At 35.4% G+C, this 25,326-nt stretch overlaps 1 protein-coding gene across 1 annotated transcript in view; it reads left to right on the forward strand.

Annotated features, from left to right (window-relative positions):
• LOC120636616 (solute carrier family 15 member 2-like) overlaps positions 1-25,326 on the forward strand; it is a 78,274-nt gene that overhangs the window by 3,862 nt on the left and 49,086 nt on the right. Inside the window, exons 5-15 of the mRNA XM_039908176.1 lie at positions 102-181; positions 802-913; positions 1,752-1,818; positions 2,212-2,322; positions 3,379-3,694; positions 6,529-6,679; positions 8,839-8,980; positions 9,810-9,923; positions 12,126-12,233; positions 22,161-22,167; positions 22,787-22,879. Of these exons, the coding sequence (XP_039764110.1) occupies positions 102-181; positions 802-913; positions 1,752-1,818; positions 2,212-2,322; positions 3,379-3,694; positions 6,529-6,679; positions 8,839-8,980; positions 9,810-9,923; positions 12,126-12,233; positions 22,161-22,167; positions 22,787-22,879 (1,301 nt within the window). The remainder of the gene's footprint in view (positions 1-101; positions 182-801; positions 914-1,751; positions 1,819-2,211; positions 2,323-3,378; positions 3,695-6,528; positions 6,680-8,838; positions 8,981-9,809; positions 9,924-12,125; positions 12,234-22,160; positions 22,168-22,786; positions 22,880-25,326) is intronic.

Below are 25,326 nucleotides of genomic sequence, written 5' to 3' on the forward strand. Positions count from 1 at the left end.
AAAGTACTGTTTCTAACTTTGCAATAAGTATTTTGTTAGTTTTTTTTATTATTACAATTTATTTTAACGTTTTGAAAATGAGCAGGATTTTTTTATTTCAGAAAAAAACACAACCAGGCTAAAGATAAAGATACTTTAAGGAATCAAATTGCCCCTTATAGTGAAAAGTTTAAGGTTAAGGGTAAGTTATTGTATAAATAATAAATATATATTGTATTGTATTGTATATCTTTATAATATGCCTTTACTGTTTTCAAAATGTATTAAAACAAATACAACATTTTAATTTCCAAGATCTACAAAATTACCAGCGGCAATTATTTTTGGAACCAAAACAGACACAATTGCAAAAGGTTGTTAGGACAAATGGTTGGACATTAGAGTACAACACATGCAACCCATGTTTTGGGTTTAAAATCCTATTCTATGGGCCTTATAAGAAGGCTCTGAGTCACTCAGTGGGCAATGGAGAGAGCTACGCTAGGAGCATTTCTACACCATCAATTTAGAAATGGGGAGATCCATACAGAGTTACCGACATAGGTCAGCAAGTCGCGAAGCTGCAGTGTCAAAGAACTGATAATCGATGGACGTTGGGGTTATAAGGTGCTCGAAAGGCGACCTCGCACCGGTAAACACAGTGTTGGTTGGCCCCAAGCGAGTTGCTGGGAGCCGCTGGAAACGGCTCCAGCAACTGGATTTTAGAACTCCCTACCCACGTCCAGAAGTAGACGTCAATCGGTATAACTGAGGATGAGTTAAAGCCTACAATAACCTATGCTTAAATTTTTTCTCTTTCAGGAATGTCTATGTCCGTAAATCGCATAGAAAATGGGTTCACGTATTACTGTTACGACCACAGTAGCGATTACCAGCAACGGCACAAAGATCTGTTACAGGATATAGATGAGAGGTTTGTTAACTTATTGGAACCACATTTTTTTTGCAGGTATAGAAGTGGAAATAGAAATAGTATTTATTTGCTTGAATATGTGTATGAAATGTTATTCTCAATAACTTTTCTAATTTAAACATCTTCTACCATTTCAGCATGCAAATATACAAATAATTGTTGAAAATTATGTATGTATCAACTATAATAATGACAACTTACTAACTCAGTACCTATACATCGTAAAATAATAGTAGCCTACATAGCTAGGATGCGATGATTATTATGTTAGCATCAGATCTATTCTAGCTTCTCGATTGACTCATACGCGGACCAAGTCACGAAGGTCCGCTAGTTACTAATATTTTCTTCTTTTAATACTGTCTTGGGTCTAAAAAATGGTTTTGGATTTTTCTATGAAAAATTAAATCCCCGAATTTAGCAGTGGTTCATCCCCGAGTCTTGAAGAGCACGTTAATCTATCGGTCCTACGCCCGATCCCTTTCCGGTCGTATCGGAGCTGCTGTCCCATACGGACTATGATAGTGTGGGTACAGAGAGTTCACCTGTGTTTGCGTGCATAACTGTGCGTACGTATCTCGCGCGTAGTTGGAAAATCTATCCCCAGGTTGACTTCCGTGGCCGAAATCGCTCAGGGAAAACTGTGTATAAGCGACTTGTTGAGAAATAGACCGTCCGGACCGGAAGAGCTCTGGCACACAGGTCGACTAACAATGTTTTCCTACACTGCTAAGCAATTGATATCTAGTTACTCAAAACGTGCGTACTTCGAAAGGTTCGGTGCGCGTAATATTTTATTGTCTTTTGCAATGAAATTTTAATTTCAACGTTTTTCCAGGCAGGATATATTGGAATCTCCATTGCAAACATCCTTGAAGAACATGCATGTCGAAGGAATACTAGAGGTCAGTAATATTGCACCGGCAATTGTCAGCATGCGGACAAGATATGATTATATGCAGTGGCGTATGATATAAAATAAAGAAAATCTCCAGCACGTGTTATAAAAAACTTAAGGATAGGCATTGTAAGAGTTATAAAAAGTCTACCCTTAAGCATTTATAAGTCATAATCGAGATTTTCTTACTTTTATATCATCTGCATACCCAGAAAATTTTAAGAGTTCATCAAACAACATCTGAATTATAAACATGAATTTGATTCGCACGTGTACTTCGCTTTCTCAGAGATCTTGACTTAAAAACCTTGACACCGTTGCTGCGTGAAAGAAGGACAAAAAAACAAAACCATTTTCTCATTTATATTCTTGTTTTAAAACTAGTTGTATTTGTGGACAGGCTTTCGTGCTGTTCTGCCGAGGGGAGGACTACAACGCCGCCAATATGGCTCTTGAACAAATAATCTCGTACCTACAGTTTGTTGCACATCCCTTCTTTAACATAGCTAATGTAAGTACATTTTATCTCCCAAAATAATTTTACTACATATAAACGTAAACTACGATTATATAACCGTATATTTGATGAGTAAACGAAGGATGACTTTTATTGTTTTTAATTACATCCGCATGTCACAGTCTTGTTCAATTGTTTTAAATTTAATTCGCATATCGCTGTCTTATAGTAACTAAAAATTAACCATTTTATTATTTACTAGCTGATCCGCGCAACTACGTCCGGTCCTAAGACCGGTTCTAATTGTATTTCGGACCGAAAAAAGAAAAATAAGACTCAAAAACTTGCGCGCCCGACGACTGTTCTCAAGAGCTGACCTGTTGTCGGCAGCGACAGCATTAATTTTAGCAGCTTTTTTTTAAATTTCTTTCGTTATTCCGACCTACTCCATCAATTAGCATTCTGTGAGAAGTAAAGTTTATCTTCATGAAAGTTCGATTTCGGTTTAGCTTACTGTTTTTATTAGAATTTGTAAAGTACACGTGAACCCTGTATCCAAAACTAGTAAATCGACAGCCGGGATTAGTGGGGATCGGCCCTGTTTTATGAGCACAAGGCTGTGGGTTCGATTCCCTCAACTGGAAAATGTTTGTGTGATGTACACGGAGGTTTTTAAGTGTCTGGGTGTTTATCTGTATATCATAAGTATTTATGTGTATTATATTCATAGAAATTTTCATCAGCTATCCAGGTACCCATAAATCAAGCTACGCTTACTTAGGGGCTAGATGGCGATGTGTGTATTGTCTTAGTATATTTATTTATTTATTAAATATGGTAAAATTTATTCATAGGGAACTGAGTTTTGCTCGGTACTTACTCGTTAGATTTTCTTTTATCGTGACTATCTGTTTCGCTATGAATCCGCGCATAAGTAACGAATAAACAAAATAAAGTTGTCCTAATGAAAAAATATCCTATGCTCACCTCTAGCGTACAAGGGAGTTGAGTGGAATATAAAAACAAACATAAATACAAACAGATTTTAGCATTTATAAGATTAAAATGGCTTCGGGTATTAGATTTGAACATTATCCTGTTTATTTTCAGCTCAAAACTCGATTGGAATACAGAATTATGGAGAACAGGCCCTTTCACATCTCAGTGCTACTATATAGCCACATTTTGAGTAACAAGGCATGCCATAGAACGGCTCTGGAGCTAGCCAAGATGCTCTTAAACCTTGATCCTTCGGACCCTTTGGACATTATGTTCATAATAGACACTTTTGCTATAAGAGCTCGTGAATACGCATGGTTAATAGAAGCTGTAGACTGGTTCGACAAAGAATTGAGTGTTAAATACCTATTTAACATAAAGTTGTCGTATGCCCTGGCACATTTTCACATTGCAATCAAAAATAAAGGTAAGTCTAGTGGAACACTTTTTGCTTGTGTAGGAGGCTCAAAGTGGGCGATAGTATTTATTTAGTAATAAAAGAGTCACATAGAATATTGCCTTATAATCCCGGATCACGAGCGTCACTGCAATTTAAACAAAACGCGAGCGTCACTGCACTTTAAACTTTTTTCTCTGTTGTACAACCATTTCTCGAGAAGGAAGTGTGCAAAAAACCAATACATTATTAAATACGTGATATAAAAATATCATACGTAAATGAATATAACAAAATAAGTATAAACAAATACGTTGTTTGTGTCATAAGTTCATAAATAAGATGTTATATAAACATTACGAATTAAAAGCCTTATTCTAAGTGACATGTTAAAAGGAATCTTCTTTCAGTTTGTCTTGCTTTTAGTGTGCTTTGTGTACTATGTTTTTTTTTATTATATAAGCATTGCGATTTCATGTGTACGTTGCGTTTCCTTGAATTATACATTTTTCTTCGTATGCATCCCTTGCCTTTGAATGAATATTTTTATGAAAGAGTGTTCAAGCATGCTTATCGCATTATCAAGTAGTAAAAGATTTATTAAAACATTTCTCTCAAAATGACATCCGAACAAATTGTTCCATTGATTAAAGATTCGAAATAAGTCAAAAGATAATTGATTTCGTTAAGTAATTGAAGTTCTTATTCAATTCAAAATTCATTTATTTCAAGTAGGCCTATTTTATAAGCGCTTTTGAAAAGTCAAGTCAGTCAGCCTACCTACGGTTTGGAAAGATGATTCTACCGTGAAGAGCCGACAAGACAGTATAATGATATGATGGTTATTTCTGGAAACAAGCTGATCTTATCTTATTTGGCAACTGTGTCAAATGGGATTTCATATTATAATAACAATACAATCGTTTTGTAGACGTAAATACGACTCTTAAGAAATGCAAATCTTCTTTATCCTTATTGTCGATCGATGTACAATATGGCGAATATGTTATAAAGGTCATACTCGTTGCCTTAGGCGATTATCCAATGTTATTGAATGCGAAAGTGCTGGTGAAAAATCACACAATTTGCTTACGCCCATAACTGCTGTATAAGTGTAATACAATATCTAGGCTCAGCAGCTGGGCAGCGACCATGCTTTCTGAGTCCAAGGCCGTGGGTTCGATTCCCACGACTGGAAAATGTTTGTGTGATGAACATGAATATTGGATAAAAGCAGGCGTTACTTTGCGGAAATCCTTAATATATTACGAAAATTTGGCTTAATTTGCGATATTGCGTAATTTATAATTTCTTCAATCCTTATAATCCACACCAAACAGATCTTCGGACGTTTCGCCCCGAAACCGGACAGATTACAGGTTATCCTCTCCAGTATAGCAAATTAAGCTTAATTTTCATAATGAACATCAATGATTTCAGTGTCTGGGTGTTTATATGTATATTATAAGTATTTACGTAAATTATTTATAAAAATATTCATCAGTCATCATCATCTTAGTACTCATTGTCGTAGTATATTTATTTTGTTTATTTATTTATTATTTCAACAACACACAACCTACGAAATACAATACAATCGTAACGAAATACATACGTTATGAATTTCGTAGCGATTTCCACTCGCTACGGTTTAATAATAACGAATCCCGTATGGTGACGCCAGAACAGAATACAGTTGCCCTTACCCTTACGAGGCGACTGAGGGAATTTAACGGAGGCCCGGCAGCCGGTTCTCCGGGCTACTTCTACCATCTACTTCGAACACCAACCCGTCTGCCCATTGTGGCAATTACGGGCAAACCCTCCCTTTGGGAGAACCTTTTGATCCAGCAGCGGACTGTTACAGGCTATTGATCATTTTGATACATAGGTTATTTTTTTAACTTATATTTGTACAGAACATTTAAAGTGTAATGTTGTCCATGAGCAATGTAAGTAACGGCTTTATTTATAACAGTATCTTATAATACGTTGAATACAATAGGCTATGTTAATAAATAACATGGGTCATGTGATAAATACAGCATAACGCTGAGACGATACTCTGTTTGGGAGAAAACAACACCACAGATATGTTAATGTAACATAGTATTATGTGTTCATAACATTTTGTTAATTTATGTTCGGTTTTCTGTGTATTTATTTTTATTTAATTTAATTTTATGTAGTTACCTAATTTTAAGATTTTCTGTTAAATACTCCCTGATATATTGTTGTTATATGTACTTTATATGTTGTTTTTTCCAAATTAAAGATTTATTATTATTATTATTATTTATTATGTGTAAGCAGTTAATGAAAGCAGCCAATTGCGAATCAGACTTGCACCGAGGGTTCTTTGACTTGTGAATGTAATTACTTATTTGGCAACATTGTATTACGAAAACCTCAAAATCAAAAAAGACAGTGGAGGATTTTCGGTTTTCAAATTTCAGAGATTCAGAGAAAGGCGTAGGATGTTTTTTTTTAATATTAAATAAACTGTTATACTAATAAGCGAGCATTGCTATGATCTATATTAGCTTTTGCTTTGCGTCAGTAGGTCTGAATTTTTATTATTTTTTAATTATTTTCCACTCATACATTATAATTTATTTGTTATTATATCGTTTCCTCTCACTCTCACTCTGAATGAAGATTTATTTTTATTTATTAATAATTAATTTTGCAATGTTTTTTTTTATGAATGTGCCTTTTTATATTTTTCACTTACGCGTATCTTTTCTACAGCTCGTGATCCGGGATTATAAGGCAATATAGACTTTTCTAGACTTATGCGAAGTTTTAGCTCAAATGATTTAACACAGAAATACCCCAGTACTAGTCCTTATTGTATTTTCCAGAAGATTTACAGACTGCAGATAACCTGCTTAAGAAGGCGTTGATAATGTACCCAGTGGCGCTAAATCTGCTTATTCCCGCCACCGCACACAAAGACGAAAAATCTAAAATACTTATTTCTCACCCTATCTTCAATTACCGAGCTATTAACGAGTAAGTAAAATATTTTTTTTATACGTTCTATCTCTTTTGAGGTTGTAGAAGAGTGAATAGGCATCTTCTAGGCAAGCGCGCTCCTACTAAGGCTACATCATCACTTACCATCAGGTGTGATTGCAGTCAAGCGCTCGTCTATAAACATTAAAAAAAAGCTCTTTGGAGTTTTTTGTACGGGTAAATTTATTTGCGGCATATTTTACCGTCCTTCTTCGATATCTCCTGTGTGACACAAATGTAATGTTCATATCTGTGATCAGTACATACAACATGCAAGCCTATATGCAGGTTTATATAAAAAAAAACTAAATTTCTAGGCCTGTAGTTGTTTGCATTAAATCTGTACGGGAGCTATGGTGATACGCTCGACGTAACAATAGGAAGATCTTCCTCCGAGCGGGTGATCCTCTATTTATTACTCGGATGGACACTTGCCGATAACCACCTGAGGGGTTGCTACGGCGTTACCGGGGGAGTGGGGCGAGCGCGAAAGCTCGCCATGAGAAGAGCCCTAGGGCTCGACGACATCGGGGGGCAGGCTCGAAAACATCGGGGGGGGAAAGATAAATTCATCTTACAAATATCTTCCTGCGCGAGAAATATGTAATAGTTTAATTAATTTGCAGAACATACAAGCCTCTGTACAACTTTTGGAAGTTGTATATATAGTCAATTTTTGCCAACACTTCGCTAGCGCGATGCAGGTATTTTGTAGCGCCATCTAGTTCGGTAATGTGGAGACCGCTACAAATCTATAAACTTTTGTTCTAAATTTTTTTTAACACGATAGTTTGTGAATTATTAAATATTCAATATTTTACATAAATACTCTGCTTGTTACTACTTGGTAATGTAACTTCGGGGATCTTTCTTTCTAAGTTATGTGCGTTTTAAGTATCACTTGCTTCAACGAAATAACACTTCGTGAGAAAACTTGCATACCTGACAGTTCTACATAATGTTCTGAAAGGTGTGTTTTCTCCTTATTGTCCTCCTCATTGCGGGACCCGTACTTTGTTTCACTTGTAATGTCACTTTAAGGAATAATATGATTTATTAATTCTTTTGTATAAAATAAATTAATACTGAATTTGGAAAAGTCGTAGAACAAAAGTTGTTAGTTCAAAATTCCTATCACAGCCACTTACGAAGAGTTCATACATATATGTTTACATAATTGTAAGGGGATGGTGATAACTTCGTTTGCCAACTTAAACCTAAAGCTACGAGGGTTCCAAACGCGCCCTGATCTAAGAAGAGCCCACAACAAACATATTGTAATTTTTTTTTGTTTTCTAGCTAAAAAGAAGCTAGTTTCAATGATACCACAAGGCTGAGAGTTTCTAGTGTTTATTATTGAAAGCTTTTTAATATATTAGTTAGAAACTAAATTTAAGTTGATCGCACAATACGCTTCTTTCCTCGGCATGCTTCGTAACACACCCGCGATAATGGGAAGGAATAGTGCAAATAATTTAATGTGAGAATAGTATATTGTGCAACAAGTGCGACAAGTTGTCGATTGCCCACGAAAGCGAAGTTGAACGGTCACTCGCTTGAGTGGGTAATTAGTCTTTACAAGCAAATAACAAGTTTGAAAAGAAGAAAAAAAAATATTTTGAACAATAAATATAACTTTATTAATATTAATAAACAAAAAATATTTTTTTTGAATTTTTTAAAAGGGCGAAGCCTTCTCAGACCAGAAATAATAGCTGAAAAATTAAGCATTCAAAAAAGTATCAATTAATTACAAAATTAAACTGTCAGACGCGTCAACCTCAATTCAGTTTTAATATGTCGATTGTGTTTTTTTTTGTTATTATTTTATATATTTTAGCAATTTTATCTAAATTTGCGTGTGCCGTGAATAATTTACGTGCGACAAGTAAACTTGTCGCACTCAAATAACAGTTTTATTTATGAAAAATCTCACGCGTAATTTTAAAATGGGCAAACGGTTCTTTTTCAACCGCAACAGCGAGCGTCAAGATACTACTTTCCCCGCATGAGTAATACAAAAAAAAGTGTGTAACTCAAAGTCTAAAACTGAAGTAAGATTGAGTGAGTGAGTGAGTTAAACGGAAAATCTGAAGTGCTTACTTTTAACGTATCTTCCTGCGCGAGAAATATGTAATAGTTTAATTAATTTGCAGAACATACAAGCCTCTGTACGAGTTGATCGCCCTGTACGCAGCGTTCCTTGGCCCGCGGTGGAACGAGCCCGACGTGTTGAAGTGGTTGGTGCGGAATGCTCTGGAGTTGATCGACAAATACGATAACGATCCAACTGTAAAGGTAACTAGAACACGAAGCCAACCTGTCCTTTTTGGTATATGATCCTTAACGCTTTATTTAGGAAACTAAATAAATTAATAGATATTATTAAGTCACGTGATTACCACGTTATGTCACGTGACTGCCTCTGTATGTCTGGCCGGTAATTAGTTGATGATATTAAAAACTAACGCAAATCAGAAAACTTAAGAGCTACGTTCCGGGGATCGAATTAAGTCCCTTCGAAAGGAAGGTGTTACCAATAGGTTATCCTCGCGCGTTTTTTTTTTACGACCGATTGGCGCAGTGTGCAGCGACCCTGCTTTCCGAGTCAAAGGCCGTGGGTTCGATTCCCACAGGAATATTTTTCAGTGTCTGGGTGTTTATATGTATTTCGTAAGTATTTATGGATATGTTTTTTTAAGAATATGATTTTTTTTTAATACTAAAAAAACATTCTTCAGTCATCTTAGCACCCATAACACAAGCTACGCTTACTTTGGGGCTAGATGGCAATGTGTAAAATAAATAAATAAATAAATATACTACGACAATACACACGTCGCCATCTAGGCCCAAAGTAAGCGTAGCTTGTGGGTACCAAGATGACTGATGAATATTTTTATGAATAATATACACAAATACTTGTTATATACAGATAAACACCCAGACACTGAAAAACATTCATGTCCATCACACAGACATGTTCCAGTTGTGGGAATCGAACCCACGGCCATGAACTCAGAAAGCAGGGTCGCTGCCCACTGCGCCAGTCGGCCGTCAAACGTATAATGTGTGTATTGTCGTGGTATATTTGTTTATTTAATTGTACATGTTCTATGTTAACTAGGAGGCGTTTGCAAGCAAGAAATTGGTGCGTCAGTCTCTGTTCCGCACGTGGCCGATTCAGATGTACCGCCATCTTTGCCTGCTCAAACCACTCTCTAACTTGCTTGTCGATGGGGTGAGTAGCACAGCTTTCGCAAAACAATTAATTGTTGTTGCATATATCATATACGTGTAGGTGTTGAGGAGAGTCAGGTGCTCATAATATAATTATGATCGACAAATCTTAACTTCCAATAGTAAATGGACAACAGTGGATAATGCGAAAAAAATATGATAAACATATAAGTTGTTAACGTATAAGTTAACTTATAAAACATACGTTTTCAGGATGGAATCTTTAACCAACTAAACTGTGTGGAATAAATGAAATAAAAAAATACTTATAAATCAGGTTAATAAAAGTTATACGAAATAAACAAGACAGTTAAGATATTGGTAATCTTCGTACTATGAAACTGCAAAAAATGTGCTAACATAAAACCTGTATAACATCTATTTACTAACCTAGTATTTATTATACTATAAAATACTACTTTTATATAGGAAAAAAAGATAACGGTATAGGAAAAAATTTAAATGCTCACAAAAATCACTTCATTCGAAATAATATAATAAGACGCAAATAATATGTCATTACCTACCAATATGATTATATCGTAGCTAATTATTGATAACCTGTTTTTGCTAAATATGCAATAAATCACAGCTAAGTTAGCTAGTCTAGCTATGTTTGCATAAGAACAATAACACTTTTTTTATTATATTAAATTTTACTTTGATAAAATATATGATTACTTTTAGATATACGAAATTTCGAAAGCATTTATTATTATACTAGGCAGATATTGTGCAGTTTTTATTATAGGTACTCGTAACAATTACATTTCTGATAGGCGTTTATTAACAGGCATCTTCATCCAATATTTGTTAGTTTTTACGTATCTGTCTTTTGACATTACTGCGTTATATTGAATTGTATTGTGTTAGAATACTATGTGATTTTCCTTTTTTCTCTAACTTGACAATATGTTCCACATATCCAAGAAAAACAACTAATGAAATAGGGGCGTTATTACTACTCTTTTTTTTTTACCAGGCAATATTTTTTATACAAAAAAAAAGACAAATTTATTATTTAAATTACGATGATTTTACCTTCAAAATTAATATAATTATACAAATAAACAGTCGAGCATCCAAAGCGTGCAATATTTTAACACTTTTAGGTGGTTAAAAATAGAAGATCCTTAATAGTTTGGAATATTTTTGTAGGAAGAGTTATAGATTCACCGTGTGTTTTATAAACCTGTGTAATATATATTTATTTATTAGATTTTTTATAAACCTTTAGTCCTTTTTTAGTAACCTTTATATATTAGAGTATTATTTATTTATTTATTTATTAGCTTTTCAAGGGAAACAAACAGTATAATTATACATAAAAGTAATGCCGTATTTTTGTATCACATAGACCAATGAAGTTTCCACAACTTGGTTATACATATAACACGATAACATTAACCACAATTGCTTAGGAGTAAGTACCTAGCAAGCAATTATTATACAAAAAAAAGAAAAAATTATAATAATGTAAGTAAAACAAAAATGAAAAACAATAACTTTAAAGCTATAGTACTTATTTTGTCAAAATTATTTTTCTAAACGTGCCAATTTTAACATGAAAAATGTCCGTCTCACAATATTTGTTGTTAAAAGCATTGCACGCACGAGATAAAAAGTTATTTGCCGAATACCTTGTCTTCCATCTAGCCTACGCAAAGGGATATAAACTAACTTAGCTGTGATTTATTGCATATTTAGCAAAAACAGGTTATCAATAATTAGTTACGATATAAATTGTTATTATATCTATATACATCGTGTAGCAGAATTACGAAATAATATTTAAGGATGCATAAGTACATTTCATAAGGAATCACCGTGTAAAATTATTACATCAAAAAAATGCATATTTATTTTTCCGTACAAACTAAATCAAAACAAAAACAAGGGCCGACAAGCGCATTGTACCTACGCTACGCAACGCGTGTAATAAAGTGACAGGAGTTACATGATTTCAATTTTGCATGTGATTTTAGGGCTGTATCTAATTTCTTTCAGTGAAACAATGCTTACTCAAAAACAAGCAGTGGTTTACTCAAAAACTATTAGGTTTTCGGTTTAACAGATAAGTCTCAGAGACAGTACATAATGCACCACTAAAGCCCGTGAAGTATTATTTCGATTTTCATTTACACGTTGTACGTTGTAATCCAGTCAACTGATAATAAAATCATTTTTATTTTTCTAAACACAGGCAGTGCCATACATACCTGGATATGAACAAGTACATTGCTTCAACCCCGCACCCGATGATGACAGCGTAAATCGCTATAAGTACAAGGACTCTCGTGTATTTATTATGGATTAAACTGTACCACACTACTGTTAAATGGTTATTCTATTTCACGAAGTCCGTTCAGCCTAGTAAAAACAAAATGGCTTACGAGTGTAACGAAATTTTATACTTCAAGAATAAGAAATCAATCATGATGTAATTTTAGTGTTTCATTTAAAACTATTTATAATCTATTTTACTATCATTGACGGCCGTTTGGCGCAGTGGGCAGCGACCCTGCTTTCTGAGTCAAATCCGGGTTCGATTCTCAAATCTTTGCGTGATAAACATGAATGTTTCATTTTCAATGTACAAGTATTTATGTACATTGATTCATAAAATTATTCATCAGTCATCTTAGTACCCCTAACACAAGCTTCGCTTACTTTGGGGCTAGATGGTGATGTGTGGTATTGTCGTAGTATATTTATTACTATTATTATTATTTAATATAAAATATTCTATACGCAACATTTTTATGCAGTGATATAATTATGAATTTTAAAATTATTTTCTTAGCAGGGCTTAAAATAGTCCATCCCTTCTCCACAAAGACCGTAGTGGAAAGAACGGCGTTACTTTAAGTTCAGCTAATTTAGTTTTTTTTACAGAACAGGATAGGATTAGAATTAGGTAGAAAATCTCACAAATTTTAGACACACCAAACTAATGTTTAACAACAAGAAATTTAGACAAACGGTCTTCGTGACATAGATCAACTATATGTAAGGAAACTACACTTTAAAGCAGCCAACCCGCCAGCTTTACATCATTGCAAGTAGATTGCCTATACTCTCAATATTTGAAAGTAGCCTGGAAATTTTTTCTAATTTTTTAAAATCAGCACTGGTGTAAAACCGTCGGGTTAGGTTGAACATCTCGTTTAGTAGTAATTTTTAATATGAACTGTATTGTGTAATCGTCTGTATGCTTTACTTATAAGTACATAAAAAGAAATTTTGTACAACTTAATATAGTTTCGGAATTTTTAAAATAATTCTGATATTCGATATATTCTTATTTTGTGGGTGTACTTACTACCGTGAACACAAATATTTGTATGAGGGCTCAATGTCGCCGCACATCATGTCGGTTCATCATTTACATTATTGAAGATGAAGGGATTTCATAGTGATGTTTGTTAACACGTGTATTTGCATAATATTTTTAATTTTAGTCTTAGGAATGATATATACCATATTATGTATATTAGTATTATAAATGATATAAAAAAAACACAACCAAGGGCGACTCAGACTACTGTATGGAGGGGTTCGTACCTTGGAGGTAATATATTATTTTTAAAAATATATTAGGTACGTACGTATACAAGAGGTCCGCCTCTAAAATAATAAAATCTCTTTGTAAAAAATTTTTTAGTGATTTTTATCGGAAGCTGTATATAACTTTATTTCATTTTTTTTTATCCATTTATGGACATTCGCATCTACATGCAAATCGAAATCATTGATTTTCAGATTTCTCTTCACTTCTACATTAAATAAGTGTAATAGACCAAAGTAAGCAAAAAAATTTTCGTTTTCAATCCGTGCTTTCTTACCTTTACTAAGAAATACTGAAACTGAAACTTGTAGAGTGAAAATGCTTTGACACTAGGACGGATGGACAGGCAGATATCAATTTGATTCTATATAGTTTTGTTATTTGATTATTAGGTTCGGTTCGGATACCCTAAAAACAAATATTGCTTTTTAATGCTAGTAACTAAATGTTTGTAACATTTCGAAGACATTGCAAACTGCTACCTTTAAATATGTGTATAAAATATAATTTATTTGTGGGTTCTCAATATCTAATATATATGAATCGTTATTATCATTTCAATCGATGGATGCTAGCTGCAAGGCATAGGTTATTTTATGGGTATTTTAAAATTCTGCATCCCGTGTGCAGTACTATTTCGAATCGTTTGATGTCGTTTGTCCATTTAAGAGGAGGTTGGGGGCTTCCTACAAAACGCACCGTTCCTTTACCTCGGGGCTAACTTCCTTCGGTTTCCGAGGTCTGAAGCCACTATAGTTTCGCATCTGCAACTAAATATACATTTTGAAAGACATACATAATAAATATATTGAACTGATACTTGCATAATAATTATTATCGTTTCACGGATTTTTGAATATATGTCATCTAGATTAAGATTTAAAAAAAATGTAGTTGCTTAGTTGTACTTTTTAAATTTTGGGTAATAATAATGAAGATCAACGTAACCATCATACTTTATAAACGTTCCAGTTTATGTAAAACGGTCGCATTAACTATAGATCCATTTAATAAAATCAAATACTGCGGCACCCGGTAACACGAGAAACGTTTTGCAGGGCAGTGTCGAACTATTAAATTGGTGTGATTATAGAGTACAGCTTAAGACCCCTTATAGACCGTTTTTTTTTTTTAAATGTACCTTGTAATGTGACAAGTTTACGCTGATAGTGATGGCGCGTACGACTTGTAACCTTTTCTATCAACATTATCAATATTAGCGAAGAATTTTAGGACTACAGCGTGTCTTTATTGTCAACGCCATACACTTTTCAATTTTTTTTTCGTTAAACCATACCCCCTCAGTGAATTTCTAATGCTAAACATATGTGTATATAAATTTGGCAGCGACCCTGCTTTCCGAGTCCAAGGCCGTGGGTTCGATTCCCACAACTGGAAAATGTTTGTGTGATGAACATAAATGTTTTTCATCGGTCTGGGTGTTTATCTGTATATTTATTATAAGTATTTATGTATAGTATTCATAAAAATATTCATCCGTCATCTTAGTACCCATAACACAAGCTACGCTTACTTTGGGGCTAGATGGCGATGTGTGTATTGTCGTAGTATTTTTTTACTGATCGTTAGAAATTATGTATATGCATCGGTAATGATATTACTATTTGGTTATCAACAGCTAACTGTGGATTATATTGATTTTATATTATTATTCTGTTTTGTATTGATAGATAAGAAGGTTAAAGTTTTTAGTGAATAATATTATAAAACCAGAGAGAATATAAAATAAGAATATATAGAAAAAGTAAAGATAAAAATGCGCAAAAACGGTCATTAAGAATCAAGTTTTGGAATACGGGATAGTGCAATGAATCAATCAGTCAATAAAAACTATCATAATACATAAATTGCTCGTAGATATGTACACATTTAATAAAGAAGTATATATGCGTATACATACAAATATATACCAAAGTATGTAAACATTTTACCACACAGCCGACAGGTTATATTCTTTTGAGCGGTTTTTGAAGATGCTTAATTAGACTATCTAATGTTAATCGACAGCTCATTGTGGAGTATAGAGTAGTCACTCGCGACTTCGCGTTTAAATCGAGTTTAAAAGATACACATATGCTGTCGCGGCCTTTTCTTAGAACTTTTAAAGGGTAGCAACTTTTTTCAAGAATTTTATCGAAACTAACCGTTTACGCAGCGCACCCAACGTAAGGAAAAACCCCCGATTTTGAACTATGCTTCTATTGGTCTCGGCGTGATAATATATAGCCTACTGGTTGGGCTATCCAACACAGATAATTTTTCAAATCGGATCAGTAGTTCCTGATTCATCGCTTTCAAGTAAACAAACAAAAAACTCTTCAGTTTTAAATATTAGTTATTATAGTCAGCGGAGGTATAGTTACCAAAAAGATTGCCGCTCTTTAACTGAGAGCACCTTGCAAATGTCAGAGCGTGGTAAAACACTGTTTTACTATTCGGACGCTGTCCCACGAATATCTTGAGGCCCTTAACGTTTATAAAGTGATTTAATATTTGCTTTATTTAACCGTTTTACCGTATACTTTGCCCTTATTTCAAAGCGAGCTCAGAAAAATAACGGGTAAGCGAAGTGCACCTACAGTTAATCCGACCGCTATATATTATGTTTGTGTTGCTATTTTGTTTATGTTTAGATAATTCTATATTAGCATAAGTTATATGAATAAAGTGGAAGTTATTAAATGTTGTTTTTTTAAGCACCTGGTTATTTTTCGTCTTGATTTAGGTTATACAATCTTTAAATTAAACTTATTTACTTTTTTGACTGGCTTCAGTCATGGTACCACCCGACCAGTGGCGTGCATAGAGGGCGTGCACGGGGTATGGAGATGATATAAAATTAAGAAATTCTCCAGTACTAAGGGTAGGCTTTTTACAACTTTTACAATACCTATCCTTAGGCTTTTTATAACTCGTACTGGAGAATTTCTTAATTTTATATCATCTGCATACCCTGTGCATACCCTCTATGCAAGCCACTGCACCCGACTGACAAAGACGTGCCGCTAAGCTATTTAGCGTTCCGGTGCGATGTCGCGTAGATGATTGTTGGTTTAATATAACTGCCATACCCGTAACAGGACAGCCCGTTGTCCTCCTAGACTGCATCATCACTTACTACCGAATGAGATTGCATTCAAGGGTTGGCTTGTAGGGCCGAAGGGGATAAAAAAAAATGGCCAGATAATATAGCGCTGAACCGACTGACGTTTCCCGCTGTAGATAGGCATTTTGTAGGGTGTTCCCCATCCATTCAAGGAATTGCCTAATAATGACCACGCTTGGCAGGCCAATTCAAAATTAAAGTCAAATATTTCTTTAATCAAATAGGCACATAGATGGCACTTTTGATGCGTTATTATATACAAAATGTGTACATAGCAGTGAGTAGTGATGGCGATAACTACAATCGTAGTTAAGAAATTCGAAGTGGTTATACCGCAACTTGTTGGGCGCCCAGCGACTACGGCGCACCACGGGCGGGTTAGGTCAATTTCGGAAGCTGGCTGGTACTAGCCTCTCATTTACACTATCTATGCTAGCAATATGATAAGGCTTGTCAATTATGTTAAGTTTAAAGATTTATATAACTTGCCACAGCCGAAGCCCCCAGATTGCCAAGTGTTATTTTCTACGTTCATTTATTCGAGCGCGTGAAAGTTAACCAATAGTCGCCATCATCATCATATCAACCCATTACCGGCCCACTACAGAGCACTGGTCTCCTCCCATGAGGAGGGGTTAAGGCCGTAGTCCATCACGCTGGCCCAGTGCGGATTGGTAGACTACACACACCTTTGGGAATATTCAGGTTTTCTCACGATGCTTTCCTTCACCGTTGAAACGCACATAACTTAGACTAGTTAGATGTGCGTGCTGGAATTCAAACTCGGCCCCCCAAAACTGAAGTCAAGCTATCACCGCTTCAACTAGTAGTACCTATATTATGCTTATTTCGTTATTGCAATGTTGTGTTCCAGTCCCCTGCGTAATTATAGGCACATGTGGCTTAACACCTACGCCTGAGGTTGATGGACACCGGCGGCACGTTACAGGCATTACGCAGGCGTGGGTGCCTGCGTAATTATAGGCACATGTGGCTTAACACCTACGCCTGAGGTTGATGGACACCGGCGGCACGTTACAGGACGTGTTCTGAAATACCTACCCTGCTAAGTGTTGGTCCATTTATAGGCGATGGTTTTCCACTTACCATCAGGTGGGTCATATGCTTGGTCCGTCAATTATTACTGTATAAAAAAAATACTACGATCTATATGGAATTGAAACAGCGCCATCTAGTAGAAAATGTCGACAAGGCCCTCAGATCAGAAGCAACAGAGCAGACCAGAGAAAATTCAAGAAATTATAAACTGTTCCAAACCGTCCCTCCACAGCGAACACAGTGCCAGAGAGGTCGACGAAATAAGTAAGCTAACATCCAATTGACAATAACGAAAAGTTACTTTATCTGGCAACTGTTTCTACATTCTTTAGAGCTTCATGCCGCCTGGGCCTTAGGAACTGCCCATCTAACACAAAAGTTGATTTTATAGCCTATTTTGTTGTCTACCATAAAGCATAATTTCGAGAAGCTTGCCTATTGCAATGTAGCATATTTACTCGACTACCGAGTAACAGCTGCATTTGACTAAATGTTCACGAAATAGTTTTAGTTTCTATAATTGCTTTCCGTAAACGTCTATGGCTAGGTAAAGTTTGGATTAACTTTACCTAGCCATAGACATCGTAGCAACATCGTATATTTGTCGCCTTAATATTTTTATAATATGTTTAGGAACCTTTTTACTACTGAGACTAAACAGATAAATTCTAAAGATTGTTAAACTACAAAATTATGTTGGAAAAGAGCAATCTGCTGAGTTTCTTGCCGGCTCTTCTCAGTGAAACCTGCATTCCGAACCGGTGGAAGAGACACTACAAATAGACTGACTTGACGTTTCAAAAGTTCTTATAAATAAGGGCTACTGAGAATAAATGAATTTTGAATTTTTGAGGGCTTTTGCAGAAAGAGCTGAATAGCTTTACCTTTAATTATACGATTCCTATGTTACTGTAACATTTAAAGTAGTTGCTGCGTCTTAACATAGTTGTCTTTAATGTTCTCCAATTATTAAGACTACAATAAACACACAAAAAGGAAAGTACAGTTCTGCCTCAAAAATTAAAAAAAAATTAGCTCTTGTAATCTAATACCCACTTCAATTTTGAAGCGGCGGTGGTGATTTTGATTTGATATAAACAAGCAAATTTTGATATATTGTTGTTAAAAAGGATTTCATAAAGAAAATCCCTTTATTTCATAGGTTTTCCTAATCATGCTTCTTCTCTTCTCTCTTCTTCTCTCATCTTTGATAAATAACGCTTTTAGGGTTTTAGGGTGTTTTGCAGATTTTTATGCTCTAAATTCAAACCATTCATACTAACTTCGACACCCGTTTAAAAAACTGGACTTTATTACTACTTGTGCAATTAAGTCTATTTTCCTGCATGTTAAAGTCCCGATTAAATCCGTCCAGCCGTTTTGGAGAATAAACGGAACAAACAGTCAAAGTGACAATCATTTTATGTTCTTTATATTTTCAAATAAAATATATAACACTAAGCAAAAGTTATTTTGCTATTAGACACAGCCATATCAATTTTATTGTAACATCATGAAAATTTTTACTGCTAAAAGAAAAATACCTATTCAAATTAATAAATAAATAAATATACTACGACAATACACACACCGCCATCCACCCCCAAAGTAAGCGTAGCCTGTGCTATGGGCACTAAGATAGCTGATGAATATTTTTTATGAATATAATACACATAAATACTTATAATATACCTACAGATAAACACCCAGTGAAAAACATTCATGTTCAGCACACCAACATTTTCCAGTTGAGGGAATCGAACCCAAGACCTTGGACTCAGAAAGCAGGGTTCTGCCCACTGCGCCACTCGTTCGTCAAATTATACTTACATTATATTCAGAGGCGTGCACTAGGTTTCTTACCAGGGTATGCATACAGCAGTGAATTGCATAAAACGGTAATAAATCTCCTCCATACGAGTTATATACACATTTTAGGGTATGAAGTGCACGCACTGATTATATTATCGTTCACTCTTTAACAAAAATAGCCCGATAATGCGTGTCAGTGAGACGTTAGTAATTCGTTGCATAATCGAGGCCAGTGGTAGCAGCCCTTGTAGTACCTTTATGTCACTGAATGTGGTGAACAATTACACTAAGAGCTGTTAAAAGTTGTGCCCACGTTTCTCTACTTCGGTTGTAAAAGGCCCAGAAGCCCCAGAGAGCACTCTTCATCGCTTAATCGTAACACCTTATTTCAAGGTCACACCAAGGCTTTCAACCCAAAAAGCTTCAAAGTTTGCGTCCTGCTTGCGACTATCACAAGACTTGTTCTAACGGACATGTTCTGTGATTGGGCGCACATCATTATCAACCCATTACAGGGTACGGGTCTCTTCTCAGAATGAGAAGGGTTTAGGCCTACGCCCACTACGCTGGCCGGCAGTGCAAATTTGGTAAACTTCAAGCGCCTTTTAGCAAGTTATTCAGAACTCTCTTGCCCATTTTCACTAAGGACTAACAAAGCAAAGCCTAAATAAGTAACGCCAGGTATTTTAAGGGAATCCTAGACATATACCTTTTAATCGCTCACCAATAGTTGGCATGTGAAAAGAAACATCGGGCATGCAGGATTCCTCACGATGTTTTCCTTTACCGTTAAAGCAAGTGATATTCTTATTGCTTAAAACGCACATAACGTAGAGAAGTTAGTGGTGCGTACAGGGAATCGAAATCGGCCCGTCAGAAATCGAAGTTTTAATCACCCCTTCTTCAATATATATATGTATACTAGCTGACCCCAGCGCCATCTGTCGGGCTGATTTGTGAATCTAAACCGTCCAGGGTGCCGCTCAAACGCATACCGAAAAATTTATTCAAATCGGTCCAGCCGTCTAGGAGGAACAAACAAGAAACATATATATGAAGATATATTAAAGAAGGGGAGAAATCAAAATATATATATTTTATATATATATGTATAGGTATTAATATTTTTATATCTCTTACCCACATACAAACATATATACAGATAAAGTAGTAACATAATTTCTTGCATGTAATGTACGCATCAGAAGTGCCATCTATGTGTGCCTATTTGAATAAAGATAAAGTGAAGAAGTATTTGACTTTACATTTGACTTTGGAGTGCATGCCACAGCGTTGCAGCTATATAGTAAAGGATTCCTCGTAGCTTTGAGAGTTAAATTTTACCATTCTGAGTATATTCTCCATAGTTCTGAGAGCCTTGGGATGTACATAGACCGAGTTATTTAAAGCGTTGTTTAAGGTAGGGTAGTGTCCAAGAATAAGAGAGAGTAGAGTGTAGTATAGAAGGGACATTTGGAATGTAGCTGACAAAGTTTTTTGTCGTTTTGTCCTCCGAGGTTATTCCACATATAGACACATTTACACTTAATAAACTTTTAGGCAACTGTTAGATTAATTAATTACTTAATTGTAAATTCGATCACCCTACAAGTTATATTTAATTGGAAAAAGCGATTTGCTGGAAAGTTATTGTTACTCGTAAAATGCTACTGGCATGTTGTTAACCGTTCTGAAAAGCAAAAAGTTCGTAGAAATTTAAAGCTTTTGGTGCTTTTACACCGAATACTCTCATTTTAGCCCGATTGTTATGTATAAGGAATAGGTGCGATAAGAAAAAAACGATAGGTGCTAACAAAATTATATACTAAGTATAGTTAGTTTATTACTAGGACCTAACGTGTAAGTTACCTGTAAGTTGTGTCATTATTTAGTCATGTTTTGGTTGAAATATCATTTATTGTATTCCAGAAAAAAACGGTACATTTTTAGCCCGGTTTCACGAAATCGCTTGATTTGATAGGTAGGTACAACGAAACATTAAAAAAATAATAAATCAAATATATATAAAATATTGAAATAAAGCTTTAAATTTCTACGAAAGTTTCCCTATATGATACGGGTTTCTAGTACTGATGATTAATTAATGATTTCATGAAAATTAATTTATTTCATACGACATGTACCAACTGGGCTATTTTAGCATATTTATATTAGATAGACGATAGGTATTCCTATATAACACCGTTAACGTTACTATGTAGCTTTTTGACGTGACAACGTCTTATAATTCGATGGAGCCGGCTGCACGCACGAAAAAACATGACGTGTGCGGCGTTACCTCGCTCTGAGGCGTTCCATTCAAGGCTTGAAGTGCAAGCGAGAGCGCAGAACGAGCGACAAAGAGGCACAGTCGGCCTCCGCGTTCGACATCTGTCTCTCTCCTACTTGAGTGAGCGATGCGTCCGCGTGGACAGCTTCTATACAATAATGTTTTCGGCAAGGATGAAGTGCAGTGAAAAGTGAATGTGGTGTCAATTGTTTATAGCAACGATAATATCTATCAAACAAATAAAATTAAAATTTTCTTTTGAAAAATGCCACCATTCCATCAGTATTTTCTTACGACGTTGTCACGTTCAACTATCTTCAGTAAGCCGACTTCACAGACAACCATTTTTTTAGAACTGCTTAAGCCCAATATTTTTGTTTAGATAGAAGGTATATTTTACGTATAATGTTTAATTTAGTCAGCGCACAATAAATAAGCTTTGGCATTTTTTCTTCTGGCTTTCTTTACAAATAACATTATTTCGGGCTGAGCCTAATTTGAGCCTATGTTACTTCTAGATAAAATAGCTTTAAATTGGCAAAAAAAAAAGTATAAATCGGTCGAGTAGGTACTTTCAGAAACTTTTCGGTACGAACACACAAACAAAACAGCAAACAAATAATACTTAGCACAGTGGAAGACAGATAGAAGTTTGATTAACAAGTACAAATCGAAAAGATGCAAAGGTAAAGATACTAAGTAGTAAGTAGCTTTGAAGCAATCTCGTTTGTATAGTTTTGCCAGTCGCCTAATACTTCTGTACGTCTCACCTAGTAATGCAAATCCTCTTTTCTCTGAGCTGAACTTAGTGTTTATATTTAGGTTTATGTTGTCTGTGTTTGAAATCGTCTTTGCAACGCAGTTATTATTTTCTCTTTGATCTTTGCTTATCTGTGGTGAATAAACATAACAGTTTTAAATTATTTTAAATTTCAATATAACTTCTTTATATTAAATATTTAATAACTAAAGCTTTGATTTTATAAAGAGTTTGTCTACATTCCGTAGGAGCAACAGTGATGCCGCACGGTCATCCAACTTCGATATTTTGTATCATTGCAACAGAATTTTGCGAGCGGTTTTCCTTTTGCGGCTTAAGAAGTAAGTTATAAGAAATTCAACTTAATTATTGATTAGTATTTGGAATGTTAGAGTATGTCTGTTTGTTTGCTAGATTATTTATTTGTTACCATTTGCAAGGCTCACTTCTGTAGAAGAATACAGAACAAACCCTATATTCTGTGGGTTTGTCCGATGCGCTGTGGCGATCTTAGTTAAGCAGGCACAGATATAGATTTGGGGTATCGGATTATTGTAAATCAGAATTGAAATCGTACCTATTCAAAATGGTCCTTATTCTAGCTTATGGCCTCGCGGCCTTAAATTTCTACTGTTACAAGCAGGTTACAAGTAACTACAGTGATCGGAATCGGCTAGGTAGTGCAATCTATAGTCGGTGATTGTATTATTAATATGGATAGGATGCTGTCACGTAACATCGACACCAATTTTTTATTCCTTTTCATTAGCCACCGCAAGCATACAATGTTTTAACTAAATAACTTCGATAGCTTGGTTATATTAATTTTATTTGACGGCATATCCGCATTATTATATCGTAATGAAAAATGCCCTACCAATTCCAATCACTGGTTCTAACTCTTTAATCGAACCGTCATTTTATTCTACACCAAAAATGCACGTAAGTGAGAAGCAATTTTAAATTGAAATGCCAAAACCTGGAACCAAAGTTCTTTGTGAAAAAAATACTAACGCCTGAAACGGGGTGGCAGAGAACCTGTTCGACGGTTTGGCGAAGCATAGTGTATAGAGTTTCTAATTGGGAGTTCTGGGGTTCCCCACCAATCTCGGTCAATTTGTGAATTAATAAATCGGCTCAGGTCTGACAGGTCATAGACGATACGATACCAAGTACAAATCGTCCCTTGGACCGATTTAGGCAGGTAGTCAGGAATGACAGGCAATTACTTTTCCTATGAAATATTTGCCATCTCAGTTTGCATCACATAAAGTTGATGATAAGCAATCGTTCCTACTATTCTGCCTTCTACTACGCCGCTCTACGCTTTGTCATAACGTGCTGGCCACGGGACAAACCGCGTCACACCAATTTTCGCGCTATGTTATAAATGTATGGGTGCCGCGTCACACGCCGAAATGCCAGTCGCCGCTACCCGTGGCAAGCTTGGTTTACTTCCATAAATTTTTTCAATGTTTAACAATCCGTACCACGATGTCGCGCGAAGCACTACCTTGGATCGGAGAAATAAAACTCTTAAAGTGACCACGGTGGAAATGTCCAAAATACATTTAGATAACAAAGAATTAAATCAATTCGTGCTCTTGGGGTCTTTGTACCTTATATCTACTATGAAATCAGTGGCGCGCACTGGGTTTCTTTCCAGGGTATGCATAAAGCAGGAAAATTGCATAAAGCGGCTTAAATTCTCCCCCTATACGAGTTATATATCAATTTTAGGGTAGGCAGTGATTTAGTGCATGTATGAAGTGCACGCCACTGTATGAAATGTACCTACTTAGACTTAATTCACTTCGAGGTAGCAGCAAAGCGTCGTGTAATTCCGTGTCATAACATCCGCGAAATTGTGAACTTTATCTTAGTTACTAAGCATAATAAATTAGAATACAAACACTGAAAAACCCCACTGGGGTGCCCCGCGGCATTGTGATTAGTCCAGCAACCATTAGCAAAGGCTACTTTAGCATTAGCTACCCGTTAGTAGTCATCTCATCTCATCTCACGACATTAAGGCTTTGGTATACGTCAAATGGGCTTCATTGAGAGTTAATTAAAAACCGGTTTCCTCCGAAAGTTAAGTTAAAGAAAAAGATTTAAAAAAAATGTTAATGTACCAGATACAAAGCATGCCTCCTGCGCTTCAAAATATATAATGCAATAATATGTAATTCTCGATAGCCGATTGGCGCAGTTTGCAGCGACCCTGTTTTATGAGTCCAAGGCCGTGGGTTCGATTCCCACAACTGGAAAATGTTTGTGTGATGAGCATGAATGTTTTTCAGTGTCTGGGTGTTTATATGTATATTCTAATTATTAATGTATATTATTCATATAAATATTCATCAGCTATTTCAGTACCAGTGCGTGCGTACAGGGTATGCACGTGCTAAAAAAATATAAAGAATGGAAGGAAGGCCAAGGTATTCACTTATTCACTTCAATACCAACAATGTTCAGGATGGCACTTAGATCTTTCATTAATTAACAGTATTATTGAAGCTAAATACCTAGTTTCTCATATTAAAGTATTAATTTTATAAAAGACATCATTAAAGCCCACCAACCTGCTTTAGAGCAGTGTTGTGGGTCTGTACTCTATAAACCTGACTTCCCAAGGAGTGAAATAAAACAACTAGACTGACTCTAATACTGTATATTAGGCTTCTCTATAATTCATATTACTTATTACCTTCAAATGACTCTACTACCAGTTCGGAATGCTGTCTTCGGCAGAGAAGACCACTGGCAAGAAACTCTACCGTTGCTC

Source organism: Pararge aegeria, chromosome Z, assembly GCF_905163445.1.
Source record: "Pararge aegeria chromosome Z, ilParAegt1.1, whole genome shotgun sequence".
NCBI lineage: Eukaryota > Metazoa > Arthropoda > Insecta > Lepidoptera > Nymphalidae > Pararge > Pararge aegeria.